This window comes from Perna viridis, chromosome 5 (assembly GCF_037379345.1).
Source record: "Perna viridis isolate PV_CMFRI_1.1 ecotype Kerala chromosome 5, ASM3737934v1, whole genome shotgun sequence".
Taxonomy (NCBI): domain Eukaryota; kingdom Metazoa; phylum Mollusca; class Bivalvia; order Mytilida; family Mytilidae; genus Perna; species Perna viridis.
In genome coordinates this window covers 26,141,014-26,161,146 of record NC_142449.1, presented here as the reverse complement: position 1 = coordinate 26,161,146, position 20,133 = coordinate 26,141,014, and the positions used below count along the sequence as shown (strand labels likewise).

At 32.7% G+C, this 20,133-nt stretch overlaps 2 protein-coding genes across 2 annotated transcripts; one reads left to right on the top strand and one right to left on the bottom strand.

Annotated features, from left to right (window-relative positions):
* The first annotated feature begins 82 nt into the window (after positions 1-82).
* Positions 83-16,766, top strand: LOC148616848 (DNA-directed RNA polymerase II subunit RPB3-like). The gene is made up of 8 exons (XM_088583971.1): positions 83-234; positions 5,313-5,362; positions 6,360-6,481; positions 7,426-7,554; positions 14,194-14,242; positions 14,763-14,931; positions 15,375-15,412; positions 16,190-16,766. The coding sequence occupies exons 1-8, from the start codon at positions 149-151 to the stop codon at positions 16,366-16,368; spliced, it is 822 nt and encodes a 273-aa protein (XP_088440097.1). The 5' UTR covers positions 83-148; the 3' UTR covers positions 16,369-16,766.
* Positions 10,981-19,385, bottom strand: LOC148616847 (uncharacterized). Its single transcript, XM_088583970.1, has 4 exons — positions 19,310-19,385; positions 13,243-13,402; positions 12,685-12,859; positions 10,981-11,733 (listed from the first exon to the last, which is right to left on the bottom strand). The coding sequence occupies exons 2-4, from the start codon at positions 13,369-13,371 to the stop codon at positions 11,123-11,125; spliced, it is 915 nt and encodes a 304-aa protein (XP_088440096.1). The 5' UTR covers positions 13,372-13,402; positions 19,310-19,385; the 3' UTR covers positions 10,981-11,122.
* Between the last annotated feature and the right edge of the window lie 748 nt (positions 19,386-20,133).

Below are 20,133 nucleotides of genomic sequence, written 5' to 3'. Positions count from 1 at the left end.
ATTCATTATTTACCCCCCCCCCAAAAAAAAATAATAATAATAAAACATTTTGTTTATTACCGAATTACCTATTAGATATTTGGAATCGTCGCTAAAACATCCGGAATTTTAACTTCCGGTTCACAACGAACTTGTGCAACATTTAAACATGCCATACGCAAATCAGCCGGTAGTTTCACTCACAGAGCTTACAGATGAGAATTTAAAGTTTACTCTAGAAGACACCGATTTAAGGTTTATCATTATCTTTCGACAAATATTGCTTCAATTTCACTACAAATATTCCTCTGTATCTAGAATTTTTTTTAAGGCATATCAAGAACCATTTGGGCTTCGGCATGTATAGTTACACCAAGTTTATATAAAATTATTTTAAAAACTGATACCACATGTACGTTATGTTGACCCTTTAGCCAATCAATTTATTTGCTATTTAAATCTACTACATACTGCAACGCATGCAGACCATTCAACCAGAATAGCAAGAATTCAGTATTTGTGTCAATTGTGATTGTGTTAGCCATTTCAGGAGATGTATGTATGTACTTAAATTGGGAACAAGTCATGAAATTAGGATTAACCTCCCATTAGGGGTATTACCCCTCATGTGATGGTTGTTTTCCAATAATAAAATTAGACAGTTGTAATTAGCAGGGTGTGTATATTAGTATGTTAGTGTAAAGTCCCTGGAAAAAGTCACGTTTTAGTTTAAAGTGGGAATATTTGTAGTGTTTGGGAGTAAGGTATCTTTTCTGAAGAAAGCATGCTTTTTAATTGATATCTTAAAAAAATTGTGGAGTTTGAAAGGGTAATCAAAGAAACCAAATTGTAATGGAAATCAAAAGAATGTAACCCAGGGACAAAGACCAGACAAGGGAAACAGACACGCACATCAAAAAACATAAATTATAACAATAATACACTACAGCTAACGACCATTTTGATGATGCCACTCACCCACGGTGGACAATTCAAGTTGTCCATGCTTTGCCCACCATTAATGCCTATGGTTGAGAGATGTCCACGTGCCCACCGTGTCAGGTGGACAGTATAGTGTCCACGCCCACGGTATCCGGTGGATGCATGATAACCTGTTGATTGGATTTAATCCTTGATTGGCAATTTTATTATAATGTTTAAACGGTTGAAAAATAAAAGAACAATGTGTCAATTATTACCTTGACGGTGAGAATCAATTTTCTTTCACATATAATTGGCTTAAGCCAAAATTGTGACACCACCAGGTGTTTACTTGAATTGATATAATTGGGTTTTTATATGAATTAAATGCTTTAAACTGATTTTTTTTTTTTTTTAATTTCTTACGGCCCACATCATACTTAAGTCTACAATTATATAGTATCATCAAAATGTAAACCTGGTTTGTTCGGAAACCAAAGTTGATATAATTTTTAAAGAAATTCATAAGGCCTTAATATTATCATTTCCAGTTGCTACATGTATCATGTAATAATATTATACACCTGACCTGTCACCAGATTGTTACGAATTGTAAATTACAATGTTCAAGAAAATCGAGTATTTGCGAACTCCTTATTTTACTGACAATCTATTTAACGTAGTTGTATTTTCTAAGTGAAAGAATGGATTTGAAGCAGACACGTGCAACTTTAACTTACGGTCCATAAATAACCAATTTCGATATCGTGTCATTTCAACAAATTTTGAAAGCGGGAAGCATCGTTGGAAGATAATATATGATCCAGAATTATTGAACCGCGTACTTCATGAGTTTTCAAATGGCAACGGATTTAACCGCGTATTATCCGAGCACACGTTAGCCAACTATAGTGATGGGTGAAAATTTCCCCTCTTAAGTTGAATATGCAGTTAGTTCTTCTAGATTTAGCGCACCATAGACATTTGAATGACGTATTTCTTCTGTTTCTTTTTTTCTTCACTTAGTTCAACAATTTGACTACGATTGGTTCCATTCTCATATAATAACAGTAGCATATAAATTGTAGATTACAATGGTCAAGAAAATTGAGTACTTGCGAACTACTCATTTTCTGACAGGTTTCATATGCAATAATTCTAAAAAAAGAACAAAGTATTTTAAACCAATAACTATTAAAATACTTTGAGTGTGTCAATTTCTTATGCAAATTTGATAAACGCCTTTATAATATCGTCGACCAATCAATGTGTGTCACGTTTTATCAAAAGGTGTGTCCCTGTGTTTTGAGCATCGTATGAGGTAAATTGACATTTCGTTGACACTGCAACAATTATTGATCGAAGAACAACGCGCCTTACTTGCATAGATCATAAGAAGAGTAATAATACTTGAAAGTATTTAAAATTCGACACTGTCGTTCAAAAACATGTAAGAGATGTATAGAAATGTAAAATTATGCTTTCTTAAATTTTTCATACTGTTGACGTTAAATCATAACTTTTCATTTTACGAGACAGACTTTTTAATTAAAATTAATTTACATGTAACTCCCGAAAATAATGGCATATCAAGTTATTAATCAAAATGCACTTCAAAAATGGATTTCTTTTAAAGTGTTTTATTTTGTAATCTCGTAATTTTTTAGAATCTTCAGAAACTTTATTCCAAAAACATTATTACTTTCATTTTCAAAATATCCATTGTTAGATTATAAATATACAAATAGGTAAATGACACAAGTGCAATCACATTTTTATTTCAATAATTAAATATTCAGTGTTCTTGTAAAATCATGCTCAATACAAGTACTTTTTTCTTTTTACTAAATGTAATAATCTTGTAAAATATTTGTGATTTTCATATCATAGCCACCTAGAAGTAAAATTAATTAATATGTTTACGTTAACTTAATTAGTCAAATCAGTATTATCCGTGTAATGTCACTCTCAGCCAATATACAGGAAGTGGTGGATTAACTGCTAATTAACGAGAAGGAATTGTTTAATTATACTTAGATTAAAGAATAGAAAGAAACCGAATTTAATGTTTTATGATTACAGAAGCATATTAGGGACATCCAAAATTATATTTTTAAATCAAAATTTCGCCATTAAAAATCCCTTATAAAATAGTGTTAGAATCCCCCAGATATATATAATCTGATAAAAAAAAATTCTTCTAGTATGAATTTTACCACTAACTATATATTGAATAAATTAAACTAATTGGTATCTTTATTTACACTGGTGTGCCAGCTTTTTTTCTGAAAACCTCCAATATATTTCAATTCTAAAACGGGACAAAATTGAGTTTGAAAATTTCGTATTTTTGTATTATTTTGCCTTTCACCTGTAGTTATTGAAATGGATACATATTAAATTAATCAGAGTAGAGAGTATTATTCAAATTTTAACATATTCAAAATTCGTAACACCAGCCCACAGTCGTTTCAATTTTATTTTTGAATTTCATGAAGGTTGCAATCATTGTATATCTTGTTTATTTTCTTTATGGTTGATGACAAAAAAAAGAAAAAAAAATTATTATTACTCCTCAGTCTTAGTACATATGTGCACGAAGGTCTAATCATGATTAAATCACCAACGTGAATACGTCTTCTAAGGGTAGCTAATACGCACCGGTTAACTGTCCAGTTTCATTTCACAATACTTTAAACCACACCCTCAGTATTCCTATAATTTGTTACCTGTTAATCAACGTTACTTCATCTTTACTTAAAACCGCAGCCTTGACATTTTATTTAATTGATTACCTGTCAATCAAAGGTCCGAGACACCTGCAAGTACGTAATACGTAACACCTGCATCTTTAGCCACTGTGAGAAATTCATAGCAAAATAATGCAGTGCCGTAAAAGGGGATGCTGTTGTAAATAGATTCATCTTTCAAAGAAACTGCACATCCAATCTTAGCTGATTTTTTCAAAGAATTTTAAATATTATAAGTAAAAGGAGGGTGCACTTTTTCTATCACATGGTCGTTAAAGTATTTTTCTCAGAATTCATCTTACAAGATTAGCTGTTGTTTCCAAATTAATATAAGTTATGTTGAACTATTCAGTATTTTTTGAAAATGTTCTAATCCAACAAGTAACACTTGATTAACATTAAATAAAAAAATTCTTCTATAACACGATTTATTTCTTGACAAGTGATAGCGCTGCACTGTATTAAAACCTGTCGCTACCGTTTATTGATTAACTGTCAATTAAAGAGATCAAATGGCACCTATCAAAGGTTACCACAATTTTCTGTATTTATTCCATTTGTTGGCAAATGCTTACGCTTCTCTGATTTAATCCCGCCCATAGGTAATTGATGACTGTCAATTATAAAGAAGCTCTATTGACACCTGTGAAATATCGTTACTGATCGTTCATACAATTAGATACACTTCTTATAATACAACAGGACCGTAATAATTAGTACGTAATAATGAGTTTTTAACTCCAATTCCTGTTAAAACGAAATAAGATTTAAAATTGACCACCAGAATGCGTGGGCAACGTGGACAGCGACCAACCATGTGTCCACCGTGAGCCGATGGGAACGTGTCCAAGGGTGGACACCAATTGTCCACCATTGCCCACGCCTACCATGGGAAAAGGGAATCATCAAAATAGTTGTTAGCCGTAGTGTATGTACGAAGCAATAAAGGAGTATTGCATTTTACTTTGGTCTGTAACTTGTGATTAATGAAAGTAAGAACTTGCTTTCTTCGCAAAAGTTACTTAAAATTACACAGTTATTTCCACTTTTCAACAATCTTTCGAATAAAAAAAATTATAATGCTTAACTTATACAGATGCCATGTAAGAAAATCTACTGTGTATACACATTTTATGGGCCAGTAAAGTAAAATCTGGAAATCTCCAGTCTCCTAAAGTAAAACTGTTTTCATTGTTTTCATAGACTTAATTTTTCTCCTACTGAAAGATTAAAGACATAACAATATAAAATTACATTAAGAGGTAGTTTGAAGGCATTTTCATTTTTGGGTCATTTGGAGCTAAATGTCATTTTAAAAATGAAGTATTTCATTTTGGTTATGCAAATAAGTAGAGAGAGTGACATTGAATATTTATGTATTTGAAGAGCAATATCAGTTTATAACTATTTGCAATGTGCTACTGGTCTGTAAGCAGTAAGTCAGTGGCTATGATTCTCCAGGTAACCCTTTGGGACATCTCACTGTAAACTTATTTTGGACTATTTAATTTGTTCTTAACTCTCTCTGAAAGATTTTTTCTATTAAAAAGAGACTTGTTTGTGAGAAATTAAAATCCTATTTTTTTTCCTACTCTCAAAGTTAGCAAAGATCAGTTGGTTCAAGTATCTAAATGGTATTTTGTTTCTTTTTGTTATTTTCAGTGTTGCCAATGCAGTACGGAGAGTATGTATTGCAGAAGTCCCAACAATGGGTAGGTGTATACATAAAGAATCAGTTGGTGTCTTGTGCAATGCCTTAACAATAAAAAATGTTTAACTGGGATTACAACCTAATTTGGCCTGAAAATTCTGCACTGATCATTGTCTTCAGCAAAATATAACAAAAAAATGGCAGATTTCCATATGTATTGTAGTTACAGGTACTTGAATAAAGGAACAGATGATATGAAGAACTGTTGTAGGTTGGCATGTGTTAGTCCTTATGTCAACAGGGATTAATTGGTGATTAAGACATTTGATTGCATGGTTTCAAATCAAGTAAAAAATTTAAATCCCTATAAAAATCATTTAGCCCAATTATGCATTACAGAGCTCAGATTACATGTGGCGCTTTGAATTGATAATGAGTTGTATTTGATGTTTTAAAACTTTAATTAGCATCATTTAAGTAAAATGAGTCTGCATTTTGAGATTCATTAGGGCAAATCCTGGTAAATCTCAACTACATTGTACATTTACATGCATGTGATACAAAACCAGATCACATATAAAGGTGTTAGTTTATAATATTGAAATATATGTACTGTTTGTACAACAACTTGAACAAGAACAACCTAACCAGAAACACTGAAATAGAACACATATTTACTTTTAATGTACAGGAGAGCTCTCACAAAAAAATTGCTGACTATTCTAGACTTTTGGCCTGGATGCAAAAATGATGACAATTACATACACAATGTATATACTGTACATTTGAAGAAACTTGGCAACATTTTATTCTTACAGAAGTACAAATTCATACATGTATTTTGGTAAAGTTACTTACGGTAGTGTACACCGGGTTTTAACCTACATTTTAGCTTGGTAGCCCACATCTTAAATTTTGGTAACCAGTACATACTTCTTTGCAATCACAGTAAGTCACACACCAAATTTAAGAGGCCATTGGCAATTGGGCCCCTGCTAATTTTAAACCCTGGTGCATGCATGTACTAGTTACTGATAGTCCTTTAACATTTTTTCCAGCTATTGACTGGGTACAGATAGAAGCCAACTCCACAGTTTTATTTGATGAGTTTTTAGCCCATAGAATAGGACTGATACCACTGACCAGTGATGAAATAGTCGACAAAATGCAGTACTCAAGAGTATGAAAATGCTATAGAAAAATAACCAGTATAATAATAGGATACCGTATTATGTGGTTTTCAAATTTCAATTAAACCATTGGCAGATCCAAGGTGTTCTGGGGGTTGGAACCTCCCCTTTTATTGGAGAAGTTGTTACGTTTTTGTAAAATTTAACAAATTCATAATTTTTTGATGCAACAGTGAAAACCACAGTGTTTGACACTAAGTTTGGTGTTCCTTTTATATACCGAGTCAGTGATCTCCCCCGCCCCCAGGGCCTTAGAGCATTACATTGCCCTGATGCTACATGTATATTTTTAACCAGGATGCTATTTAAAAAGATCAATACAAATGTGGTGCTATAATTTTTAGATGTGAGATGCTACATTGAAATCTTACAAATTAGGAACCATGGGAATTGAATCTGATTTTCAATGTATATTTTAATAATACCTCATGTATGTAACTGTACTCAAAAACTCAAAATAGTTTACATAAAATAAGATAGCATTGTTTCCATATTACATTAGATCAAGTTTAAGTGTATATAACAAATATATATTTGTTTCTAACCCTGACGTCCAATTCTTCATTCTAAGATGCTAATTTTCATTCTGTGATTCTACAGCCAATGATGCTAATAATTGTAAAATTTGCTGCTGGCTAGTTACAGAGTTCAGGGGTAGAAAGAAGCACTTCCTAGCTGTCCTGTGGCAAGACAATTTTGTGAGGGGCAAGTCAAAGTCAAACTTAGCTTTCCTGTTGGGCAACATAATTTTAGATGGTTTCATCTCTGTTCAAAAAACCATAAGTGCTTCACTCCTTGTCAGTTCAGTTTCAGCAAAACAAGTCTGTTTGACTAGTTCGAATAATATTCTTATTTCTACCCATAAAAGTTTGTCTTGTCTTGTGGTTTTAAAAGTTATAGTAGTAGTAAAGACTGTTTTTTTATAATATTGTAGGATTGTACCTGTGAAGAATTCTGTCCAGAGTGCTCAGTAGAGTTTACATTAGATATGAAGTGTAATGACGATCAAACCACCCATGTCACTAGTGCTCATCTACAGTCTAGTAATCTAAAGTGTGTACCTGTAAGTATTATCATAAAACATGGACATTACTCCAGCTAAAAGGAAAATTTAGGCCCTACAAAGTCTTTTTTGAATATGAAATACATTTGTAAAAAACAAATATGAAAATAGGAAATGTGGTATGATTGCCAATGAGGCAGTCATTCACCAAAAGCCAAGCAACAAACATTTAAACTTCTTAAATGCCTCCCTCGTTTATTAAAATGATTTCTTGGAAGAAAAGATTGAAACCTAAGAAATTAAGAAAATAAATAAAGAATGGCCTTACATCGAATGGATTTTATATTTTCCTGGCAAATATTGAGCAGAATTAACAGTCCTGGTTATCAGTGTTACTAACCATAGTATTTAAATGCCTGGTTTAGATATTTTCTCACATCCTCAGCAAGTGATTAAATTTACAAACCAGGTGGCGATCAAATTTCTATAAGCAGTTTTAGTCATTTTAATATTTCTGAGTTGTCTATGTTTTCGTATGCCCACAAAAAATTCTAGGAGCAGACTCAGTTGCAACTTTGGTTTAAAACTGTTAGAGTTTTTATATGGGAAGGTGTAGCATTTAACTTGTGGAAATTACAACTGTCAGAGCCTGCTCAGAAAATAAGCATAAAAGGGCCTATTGAAATTTTAGACTAATTGAAATTAGACTCTGGTTGTTGTCTTTATATTGTTTAGTTTCACACTTAACATATATCAGATTTTATACAGCAGTGCAGCTATTCTGGGTACAAGTTGTTAACACACATCTGTGGCAGAATTAAGACTACTTTAAGTTGTAAATTTTAATGAAATTTTCTGAAATTGTGAGTTCTCGGTGAGATCAAAAAATTTATAAACAATGTAAGGCCATGAAAAGATACCTGACCCTATTTTTTGCCCAAACAATGAGGCAATTGATCCACAAACTGAAAGTGAAAAAAAATCAGTAATTTCTGTTTAAAAATAAGAGTACATTTCAGCTAAGTCGTTTAAAGTTAATTGAGCATTTTGTCAAAGTGTATCACCCATCCAGTTGAAAACAAAAACTCAGCAAGGCACAGGCCATGTTGAACTGCATTATAGCACTGAAATTTAATAAATATTAATCTTGTTATAGACTGCAAGTCTTTTATTACAGCAATTCCTAATAGCCTTCTAATTAATAAACACTGTTGTTTAGGAAGAATACTCCATGGACAGGAACCATAAATATTTACTCCAAGACTAATAATTTGGTAGAAGTAAAGATGAAACCTGTGCTGAAAAAATAAAATGATAATGTCGACCTACTCACCATATCTTTGTTGTCCCCTGTTGCAACACGGTAGGGGACATAGAAAATCTGGCATGTGCGGCCATTTCTTCGTCACACTGTGGACGCAACCTTGGAAACTACTTTGTAGGATTGTTAGTCACCATATGTAGCTGATCATATTGGGCCACTATTTTGATTTGACAAATTTTTGTGAGTTATGGAACTTTGTTGACTTTGCAATCTACACCTCAGGAACACTTTGTGGACTCAACTCCTTGGAAACTGCTCAAGGGATTTTGTTCAAATTTTGTAGGATTGATAGTCATCATATGTAATTGGTTTAAAGGGACTTTAAAAAGTTTCTTGTTCCGGTTATTTAGAGTTTGGTTTAGACAGATTTCACTGTAATTTTGACTGTATGTCACTGGAAACCATTCAGAATGCTTAATAACAGATAATGTTTGAATTCTATGATGAAAAATATGGGAAAATCTCATGGCAAAATTTGTACGCCATTTTTCACTTTAGTCAGTTAAAAAATATTTCATAGTATAAAGCATTTCTGTGAGAACAAATATTGCATGAATTATTTAAGGGATCACTAAACAGTTCTAAGCAGCTAGAATTAAACATCATCTAGGTGACAGATTGCCCTCTTAATGATTTTTAGACAGAACCATACTTAATACAATATACCAGACAGTTATAATGCATTCAGTGGTCATGTTCAGAGGATAGAAATGGTCTTTCCTTCATTAAAAGACAATCACCTGATGAACTGGACAATTGAGAAGGAGATTTAATCTTTCTACAATATGTAGATATATACTTATGCAATGATAAAAAAGTTAAAATGTCCTTGTCCATTGTTTTTGTTTAAGAAATAAATCACGGAAACTCCATTTTATCATTGTTTTACCACAGGCTGACCATTAATGCTGCGTTATTTTACCCCGAGCGATAGCAGCGGGTAAAATATCGGCATAAATGGTTAGCCCATGGTAAAACAATGATAAAATGGAGTTTCCATGATTTATTTCCATCCTATTAGGACAAAAAGGGTAATTTTACATTTTCATGACCTATTACGGTCACCCTTGACCCATCATATTTGTCCATATTTGACTGTACACTTTACGCTAGCTATGTCAGTTGAAATAGTCGCTAGTGAAACTTTGCTTTGTATATTTTATAATGAAGGAAAGGGCGAATTAAGTAGAACTATGTTAGATATGGCAATAGTCGTTTTCTTTATAAGGTCACTGTGTTCACACATGGACAGGTACTATGTTTCATTCATTGACGATTGTTATTGTTTGGTTTCATACATGATGGAGCATGTGGCAAGTGCTACTGAGTATGTGTGTAAGTGATTTTTATGGAATATAATACAACTTTTCTAAAATTTAATGTTTAATGTCTTTATTAAATTTGAATTTGATGTTCATTCATGCCACTGAAATAAATGAAAAACAGCTGATACACATCGGAATGTTACGTGTGTTTGTTAACACAATTAAGGTTGGGAGTAATTTACACACACACAAACCATGCCCAATAAGTCGCATGCTGCTCATATGGCAATCGAAAATCGACCCCAGTTGTGGTCTCAAAGCCTGTTAAGGACATCATATTGGAATAACTATGTGAGGCAGTTCATCTGTTGAGTGGTGTTTAATCAAGGAAAGACCAACTCTATCTCCAGAACATAACTTTTGTATTCACTGTAAATGTTAAATGGCGACTCCTATCATATCAACTAAAATGAATTCTAATGTTATTAAGTAGTACTCCAGCTAAGGATCATGCAAAATGTGATTCATGGGTAAAAAGCCTACATATTTATATTTTTTATATCTTGTTTGAAATGTCATTGTAAACAGAAAGTAACATTTGGCTTTTCATATAATCTGTGCTTTTAGGAGATAAAAATTCTATAGAATGCACTGTAGATTTCAAAATTAAGGGAGATAACTCTGTAAATTGCGCTCAATAGAATCTGCTGGATTTTCAGTGTGGATTATCTCCTAAGAGCAGGTAGATTTGAATGAATAAATACACATTTCATAATATAGACCCATAAAACAACTTAATTACAAAAATAAAAATATGTAGCCTTTTTTGAGGTGTATCACATTTTTCAGATTTTGCATGATTCTTACAAATGCAGCTACTTAAATAAACAACTAGTGTTCATTTTCAAACAGCTGTAATGATAAACAATGTGATGTAGTGAGAATTTGTTACACATTATTTTATAGTTGATTATCATTATGTTAAGATGATTTATTGCAAATTGAACTTTGATAAAAAAACTTTTAAAAAAAAACAAATTTAGCAACTAATGCAAAGAGAAGTTGCCATACTGAGCAATTCTTGAAGAGGCATTCTTTCTGAGGGATTTAATTTAAGACAGTTCCACATCACTGATTTTATCTCACTGCTGCCCTCTAGTGGCTCAGGGGGAAGAGTACCTTGCATCATGTCCATAAACACTTGGAATGGGTTTGTCCCAGTACGATCATAAAATGCTGGTTCAAGGGCTAACATTTCATAAATAATACATCCAGCTGTCCATGTAAAGGACTGCTTTGTTGGTTCTTCTCTGCGTAACACCTCAGGTGCTTCATAAATGGCTGAATCAGGGCTCATATTTACTTGAGTCATTTGTGCCTCATCTTTTTCTAAAAACAATGTTCCATCACTTCTCATGTGAATCAGACTACTGTTTATTTTAGCTGATGTTGAAATGTTGTTTTCAAGTAAATATTGCACCAGACCTTTGATTACTTTCCATATGTAAGACTCTTGAAATGTTGAACTCTGGGATTTGTTTTGCAGGATCTTGGCTTCTAAGCAATCAGTTTTCTCGAATACGCAACAGATGGAATCACAGTACTCAAATGAAGCTATAAAACTGGGATTGTTCTTATCTGGTTGACTTCCTGTAATTATTGACGGGAAATAAGCACATACCGTGGAAATAGTTTAATTTGTGGATACCAATTTTCATGAATTAAAAGAGAAACACATGTTCGTGGATTCTTGAATTCGTGGTTTGAGGTTTTCAGTATACACATCAGTGGAAATCTCCTTTTTGTTGGAAACCAAATTTCATGGTTTGGTCTACCCACGAAAACCTCGAAAATTGGTACCCCTTCAACAATAGTACTTTCATAGTACATGTATTGTAATGCATTAAATTTTTGTAGCAGTTCTATTTTCTCTGCTAAACCTATTAAGTGAAAAATAAATTGTTGTGAATGATTCATTCAAAGAATATTTTCTTACAATTTTGGGGACGATTATGAAATTTAAAGCTGTGCTAAAGAAAATTGATAGTAGACACCATGGAAAAAGACTGCACGAAGATTTCCTAGTTAACAGTACATCAATTTTTATGTTTTGGCCAAAAAATGCATGCAGATGATTTATTTTAATGTATACTATTGAACATGATATAGCAAGTAATTATTTGAAAAGTGTGAATATGAAGAAGATACTGCCAATGTAAATTTTATCCTTTAAAATGAACAATGTAAATATTTTATCTATCATTTCAAGCAATTTGATTGGTCAGTGTTTGAGTTAAGGATGAATTTGAGAAAATTTTCCACCAGTTGTTGAAATGTTTCAGTAAATATTTACCAAGAATTGTTACCAAAAAAAAGCAGTTGATAAACTATTATGAAGACCTTAAAGTGAAAAACTAAAGGTCAAGATAAATTATAATTTAGCCCACCTCGATCCCCTACAATTTCAAATGCTATCACCCTAACTGATATGAGACAGCTTGTTAGGTTTTTAATTTTTTTATGTCCCCCCCATTTTGTGATGGACACCCTATTGTTATCACTATTTTTGATAACTCCTAAGTAATTTATAACCATCTGTACCTTTTGACTGGACTTTGATCAAACATTGCTTTCCATCTATCAGGCATTTAGCAGGATAGGTCTGTGTTTCATGGTTACTAGCACCTAGTATCCCTGCATCGATGACAAAGTCATGCAGGTTCAATAAACTGACAGTTCTCCTTAGTGACTTTGGCAAGGGAAGTAACTCATCAGCCTGTAATAAAAGACTGATATGAACTTCAATTGGTTTTGATTTCCTTAGCTGTATTATCAGTTACCATTTTATTTTTAGCTAGTTTTGTTGATGTTTCCAAAAATATGAATGTATTTCTATTACAGAAATTACACATCATGTCAGCAACTTTTTTGTAAGAAAAACTTGTTCTTGTATTGTTACAAGTGAAGTCCTGACTTTTCGCAAATGTTAAAGGTTGGACCATTGCAATAATATGAAGCTGCACCCTGTGGATCATTTTATATATAACCACAAAAAAATGTCATATAATCATAATGGTATCATGCTACTGTCATTGGTGGCCATTTCAAGCAGTATATGCTTGCTCAAATGCATTGTTTCGGTAATAATAGTTACTATACCTGGTCTATTCTCCTTAATGTGACAGCATACAGTATGGTGTTTCTACAAATATTCTGTAGGGATTGAGGATTTGTACTGGGTACAGTTTTACTGATAGTTCTGGTAACAGGGTCAAATGTTTCTGACATGTTAGTACATTGTTGTGCCCTTATAGAATATCTGAAAATAGAATGTGAGAATAAACAATGTGTATAGGTGGTATGTGAAATCCATGGCCATTTGAAAAATAAGAAGGATAGTTTGGATGGTTGAAAATAGATATATTTATCACAAAAATGTTGTTGTATGTAAGACTTGACTCTGAGTCACGTGACTCTGTGGTTTCACAAGAATGGGTCAAAATCTATCATTCAAATGCATGGTAACTTTGTCCTTTTCAGAGTTCAGTATTAAAAGTTAAACATCTTTCTGTGTAAAAATACAAATAAAAATGACAAATATATTTGTATACTTGATAACAGTGTTTAGAAAGGCAATAAATAGAGATTTTGCATTATAATTAAGTGTTTCAAGATCCTATAAGTAAACAATAAAATGCAGAATGGTCTTTAGATTTTAAGATGTTCTACCTTGAAAATTCTGGTAAGGAAAATGAAACTAGAACGATATTTATAAACCCTATTATACAAAAAAAAATATGGGAGGTACTAACTTCATACTTTATTACGACACTATATTTGTGTGTATTCACCGATATTGTATACAAAATAAGGACAAGAATTGTATGTTTTTTTCGGCAAATCGCCAAAATGTTTGCTGTTGTAAAACCTTTTTCTAAACCAATAAACAGGCAGTAATGACTGAACTCCTCTAAGTCAAAATCTCCCCCAAAAATGTTACAGTACTTAATGCATCCTTGCCTTGGGAGGCAATAATAGACGATTGGGCAACCCGCGACATGGTAGACAGCCATTTATCATTACCGTCATATGAATATATTTTCTTTCTAGGTAACATCAAGAAGAAAAGAAGAGGCAAGTGAATATGAGGAGACAGATGGTATGTACAAGTTCTGAATTTGGATTCTTTACTAAAAATTGTTCATCACCAAATGTCACACTCAAAATACAGACTTATTTTGTATTTATGTTCAAGAATTTAAGTACATAATTATTCACAAAAATAAGTACCCAAGTATATGCATCTTTAATGTTTAGCATGTGGTAACTTTCAACTTAATATTGATATTTGTGAAATGTTTGAAAACCACTAATGGCCAAAATAAGTATGATTACAGTAGGTCACATCTATGAGTTCTGTCTTTAAAGAATAATAGTTAAGCAAACCAATCTCCCACAAATTCAGATTTTCAATGAATGCATCTTAATCTGGTAGATACAAATTATTCATATCATTTTTCACAACAAACAAGTAAAGGGTTAAGTTTTATTTCTTCTTTTTTTTGTACATTTGTTCTACAAAAAATGGCTGTCAATATTTGACTTCTGAGTGAAATTTTATCTAAAGAAATTTATCTTTGTAAAGTTTGAAAATTTTATTTATGATTTTTTTTTTTCAGATATTTTGATAGTCAAATTAAGAAAAGGACAAGAACTAAAGGTGCGGGCATTTGCTAGAAAAGGGTTTGCAAAGGAGCATGCTAAGTGGAATCCTACTTGTGGTGTAGCATTTGAGTATGATCCAGATAATGCCCTCAGACATACCATCTATCCAAAACCAGAGGAATGGTGAGTAGAGATATGCTATCAAATAGGGTATATGATCATAGTATATATCTATTTTTGTGATTGAGAATGAAACCAGGTGCTCTGAAAGGGTAAGCGGTTCCTGTTTCTTGCAATACACTAGTGATAATGTTACTTTTTTTCAGAAAATGACCCCTTCTTGTTGGATTAGTGAAGAAAATAATTTATTGGGAACAGAAAAAGCTGTGGTAAACTGGAACTTTGGGGAATTTCGCATTATTTTTAAATCATTTTGTTAGGGGAAATAGCCGATATTCGGAATAAAATTCTGGGTAACGAAATCATTGGGCACCTACTTAACCCGAATTTAGTGGTTCGATTAATTTTCTGATATGTATGATTTCATTATAAAGCACGTTTAATTTAATGAGTATTTAATCTTTTCTTCCTGTATCAATGTCCATTGGTTTAAACTTTACTTCCAGGCCAAAGAGTGAATATACAGAACTTGAGGAAGATGAAGGTGGGTTTTGTTTATGTTGTATTTTATCTACTGCAAACATACTTATTTTTGTGGTAGTTAATCTTTACAAATTCTGTTTAGTAAAATATTGAAGAGTATCAATTTGTGTGGTTTTGAAACAGATGAGCCTTTTGTAATGTCAAAAATCAATCTTGCAGTAACTATTTTTCACACTTATTTTTCAATCATATAGATAGCAAAAATTGATATGTTTACAGTATTTTATTTTCAGTCTTCCAGTTTATTAGTTTTGACTGATTGTTGATGTTATGTTTGAATAGGATGTTGGTCATTAGCAATGTCAAACACCCGTGATCTTGAACTTCACAAAATCAAGATCACAAACTTTTGTTGATATTTTAAACTTCTATTCTCAAGACAGGAATTACTCCAGTAAAGCATAAGCATAATATTCTTATATCATATACTTTCATTACATACCAAGTCTTTAACTTTAGTAAATTTTAGTATCAGAGCATGCATCAAAGTTGGTGTGCAAAATCTTGTGTTTTTGATATGGACAAGCTCTGACGTCCCACGGCCCCAGTTTGTCTGCCAGATCAGCTATTGGATGTCAGAGCAATCTCAGACTATGCATCTTACAGCTTTAAAATGGCCTGTAGAGAACACTTCAAATCTTTTGCCCCATATACACAGGTCCTTATGTTTGTTAATATATTTACTGCTGGCTGGCAACTGTCTTGCAATATTGATTTTAACAGTTTGTCTTGATTGAAAATATATTATTGCTACTAAGATCTTTCTACTCATTTTCAGTTCAAGCACCTGCTAATCCACTTGGTAAAGCCAACAAATTTTACTACAATGTAGAATCCTGTGGATCATTACGACCAGAAAACATCATGTTCTCATGTTTGTCAGTATTGAAGAAAAAACTCAGTGACCTACAGACTCAACTCAGCCATGAGATCCAGAATGATGCTCTGGCAATTTGAAACATTTGTGTGAAAAAAAAATGATGGACAAAATAATAATAATGTGACATGAGACAACAGCAGATACTGTAAAGAGTGATATTGTACAATGCCAATTATTTGTTGTTACATGTACATTGTATTTTGGCAGCTGAATCTGAACCATGAGAAAAATGTACCTTATTGTATAAATATAGTTGTATGGAGGAAACAAGTACTGAGTCAATTGTTTTAGTTACAGACTAAATGCGTTACTTTTGCAAACCTACTTATTATCTCAATTTTCACCAAATTGGTAAAGTAACAATGATAAATAGCAGTGAAACCATGTTTTATTCAGGGTTCTTGAGAAGGCTCTTTAGGTGAATGAATGTGAAAGATACCCTTTAGACATAAAATAAAGTATTTACAAGAATTAATTGGTTTGCAGCATTTGTTTAATGAATTTCACATGTGATATTCAGGTTAATGGTCATCTTTTATTATTTCATTAGCATCCATACAGAATTTGATATTTCAAAATGTGTTTAAACTAGGGGTCTATTTTGCGAAAAAAAATATTGTACAAATAATTTATTGCTCATTCTTGATTTTTGTGGCATACTTGAAAATACAGTTTTTTTGCAACTTTGAATCGTTAGTCACTTAAGTGAAGGGGCTTGCTTATCCAAGGGGATGCATTGGCTTGAAAATAGAAGGTAATTTTATGCAAAATTTTTGAGAAAGGGTCAGACACATCTTCCTTTTTCCTTATAGTAAATTGACTATACCTCAAAGGAAATCTCAGATTGATTTTGGAAGTTGATTGGGATCATTTATGAATAAGGGTAAAAAAGGAGCCACTTTGATTCTTGTCAGATTCTTACCCAGTGGCAAATATTTAATCACAGTCAAGATTCAGAGCTGTATCAACCTTGAATGGTGTATCAACACTTGCTGAACTGTGCAAGGGTCAACTTCTACCATTGTATAAAACTTGCTCTATGAAACATATTATTTTTTATTAATTTTTGGGATTGCCCAGCAATTTTTGCCCATCAGCTAGCAGTGATTTCAAACTGATTGTTCTTACCAGTTTGAATGTCGAGACAGATACTATCACCGGCATGTAAGCTAGCCCGATACCAAAGGCAAGAGGTGATGCTATTGATGATATCTATAAAAACGTTCAAAACAGGCATTGTTTTGTTCAGTGACTTCACAGTCAAAGTGTATCATTGTATAAAGAAGAATTCATTTGTCTTATTTTGGAAATATGAGGCCGGCATTGTTCTATATTTCATGTTATTAATTTACATTTCCCGTATAAATAATGCCAATAAAGGAAAAGGCAAGAAGTTGCAATCTTACATTTTAGTAGATTTGATCACCCGTGGAATATGATAGAAAATCGAAATCCCTATCTCAATAGTCCAGTTAACTGTCTTGGGAAGTTCAGCAGGTGATTGATATTCAATCAGGGAAAGACCAATTATATTCCCTGAAAATCATTATTGCATGCACTATAATAGTTTGGACTGCAGCAAAACCGAATGCAATCATTGGTGCAAGAAATTCATTTAGACCCATGTATTTAAGAACGAAATTAAAAAGTATGACCACAATGTTGGTACAATTACCCTGGCGTATATAAAATGAAATGAAGGAGAATCGGTCCTTTTTTTTCAGATAAACATATTTATGTTACCAAGAATCGAACGCACAAGTATAAACTAACGAAAGTTAAAAAAACAAACAAAGAAACAAACAGGTAGAATTAACGTCTCCTATTTTTCAACTAAAAAGTATAAACTGAAAAACTGCGAATGAAATAAATCAGTCCTCATATTGAGATGGCTACTTCATCGGTTTACACTCTTTCCTCAAGGCATGAGGTTATAAGCTGAGCCAGTATAGCAAAAAGTCGAACCACTGAAAATCTCGAGATAACTACCTACAGGTTGAGATGGTAATGAATGAATGGAAAATTAACGACACGAAATGGTGTCCGCGTTTGTTTTGTTGTTTTTGACTAGGTTCTCGTCTGTCTTATTTCAGGTCTAGTGCATTCTTTGGAACTGTGGTCACATTATTACGGAACTTGTAAAAAAATTAGTAAAATATAAAGATATCATTTATTAGCTCTGGGAAGAAAGTGTAGAGTGGGCATCAGTCGCAGTAGACATGTGGATTTTCCTTTTTTCGTGGGCTTGTAACAAGTAATACTGTAGTCAAATTTATAGTTTGACATAACATTTTGACATTTCACAAAGCAAAAAAAACAAGAAAATGACGTCTTTACACAACTGGTCATTGAACAATTTCAATATTGTATAAAGAAAAATATTAAGACTTTACTAATAAGTAGCAAAAAATTCCCATGAAATACTCATTTTTCTCTTTTTTTTCGTTTAGGGGTGAATTAAATCTGAAGTGGAACCGTCCGTCTAAAGCAGAAAACTTGGCTGAAATTCATTTGCACCAAGTACACCATTTCATTCGTTGACCTAGAAACATTCCGTGATAACTATAGTAGAGTGAAGATTTTCGAGGAAGCAACCTATAGGTAAACGATCTGTTTGCATCTAACATTCAAAGAACATATCAAAGTTCTCTCTCTGAATTTCCTTACTAAAAAAAGCAAAAATAGAGGACATTTAAAAAGCATAGATGACAATTAAAGAATTATATCTAGTGTCTATATATCAATTGCATTTTTGTCATTGGTGCACCAGTTTCCCCTTTTGTATGTCAGTTAAGGCAATATAGATTCTCCTGCAGCAATGAATGGTTTAAATGATTTCTCCATTTCAGATGGTAAAATCTTAATTTTATCATAAAGAGTGAAGACATACCGGTAACTTAAAACAAGAATATGCTGTGGGAGAATCGGAATCGTCCATCTGAAGATGTAAAATGGTGAGAGTCCTGTGTATTTTGAATGGGAGAGATGGTTTTATGTACAAAACGTATTATTTATTACCTTGTGGCTTTTCTGCGACGTTCAGACTGGCTATCCTGTCTAGGTGACGTTCGACGTAATAAACGTTGCTAAAGACATCACTGATTGTTTTAAAGAAATTCAAGTGCATGCTGTTATTTAAAGCAACTTTCAACAACTCCACTAAGTTCTGATAATGTTGCGATAGTCTTCTGGACTTTATCAACATGATTTGGTCTTTTTAATTTGATGGTTTACTAGTATTCAAAAAGTCTTTCTCCCACAAATATACAACCCGAGTATATATAAATACGCGAGTTAGTGTTAATATACTTGTATACTAGTCGGGATCCATACAAACCACTGTGAGTCACCGTACTGATGGTGAAGTTTTTTTTTTAATTCTGTACCGAAGTCTTCTTAATCTACTATGTTATATTATATTGTGTGGTAGAATTGTGAGTCAACAAAAAAACAAGAGGCTCCCAGAAGCCCGAATTGCTCACCTGCTTAAATTGTTTGCCTTTCAGGGACAATAACCCTAACAAGGAGTTGTCCTACAATTTGGCTCAAAGAAGACTTTGGTAGGACTAATCATAAGGATCATTTCATTTATCGAAAGTTTCGTTATATTTAATATCTTATATAGTTTTCAAGATATTGGTTGAAAACTGCTTAAAACATCATTTTTCCCCATTCAAGGGCAATAATTCCGACAAAGAGTCGTCCAACAACTATGATCTCCGCACACTTTTGTAGGCCTTATCATAGGATCATTTCAGCAATGGAAAGTTTCTTTCTATCTATCATAGTTATCCAAGACGGGAAAGGAGTCATGGCCATCGCCACTATACGTCACCAAAGTT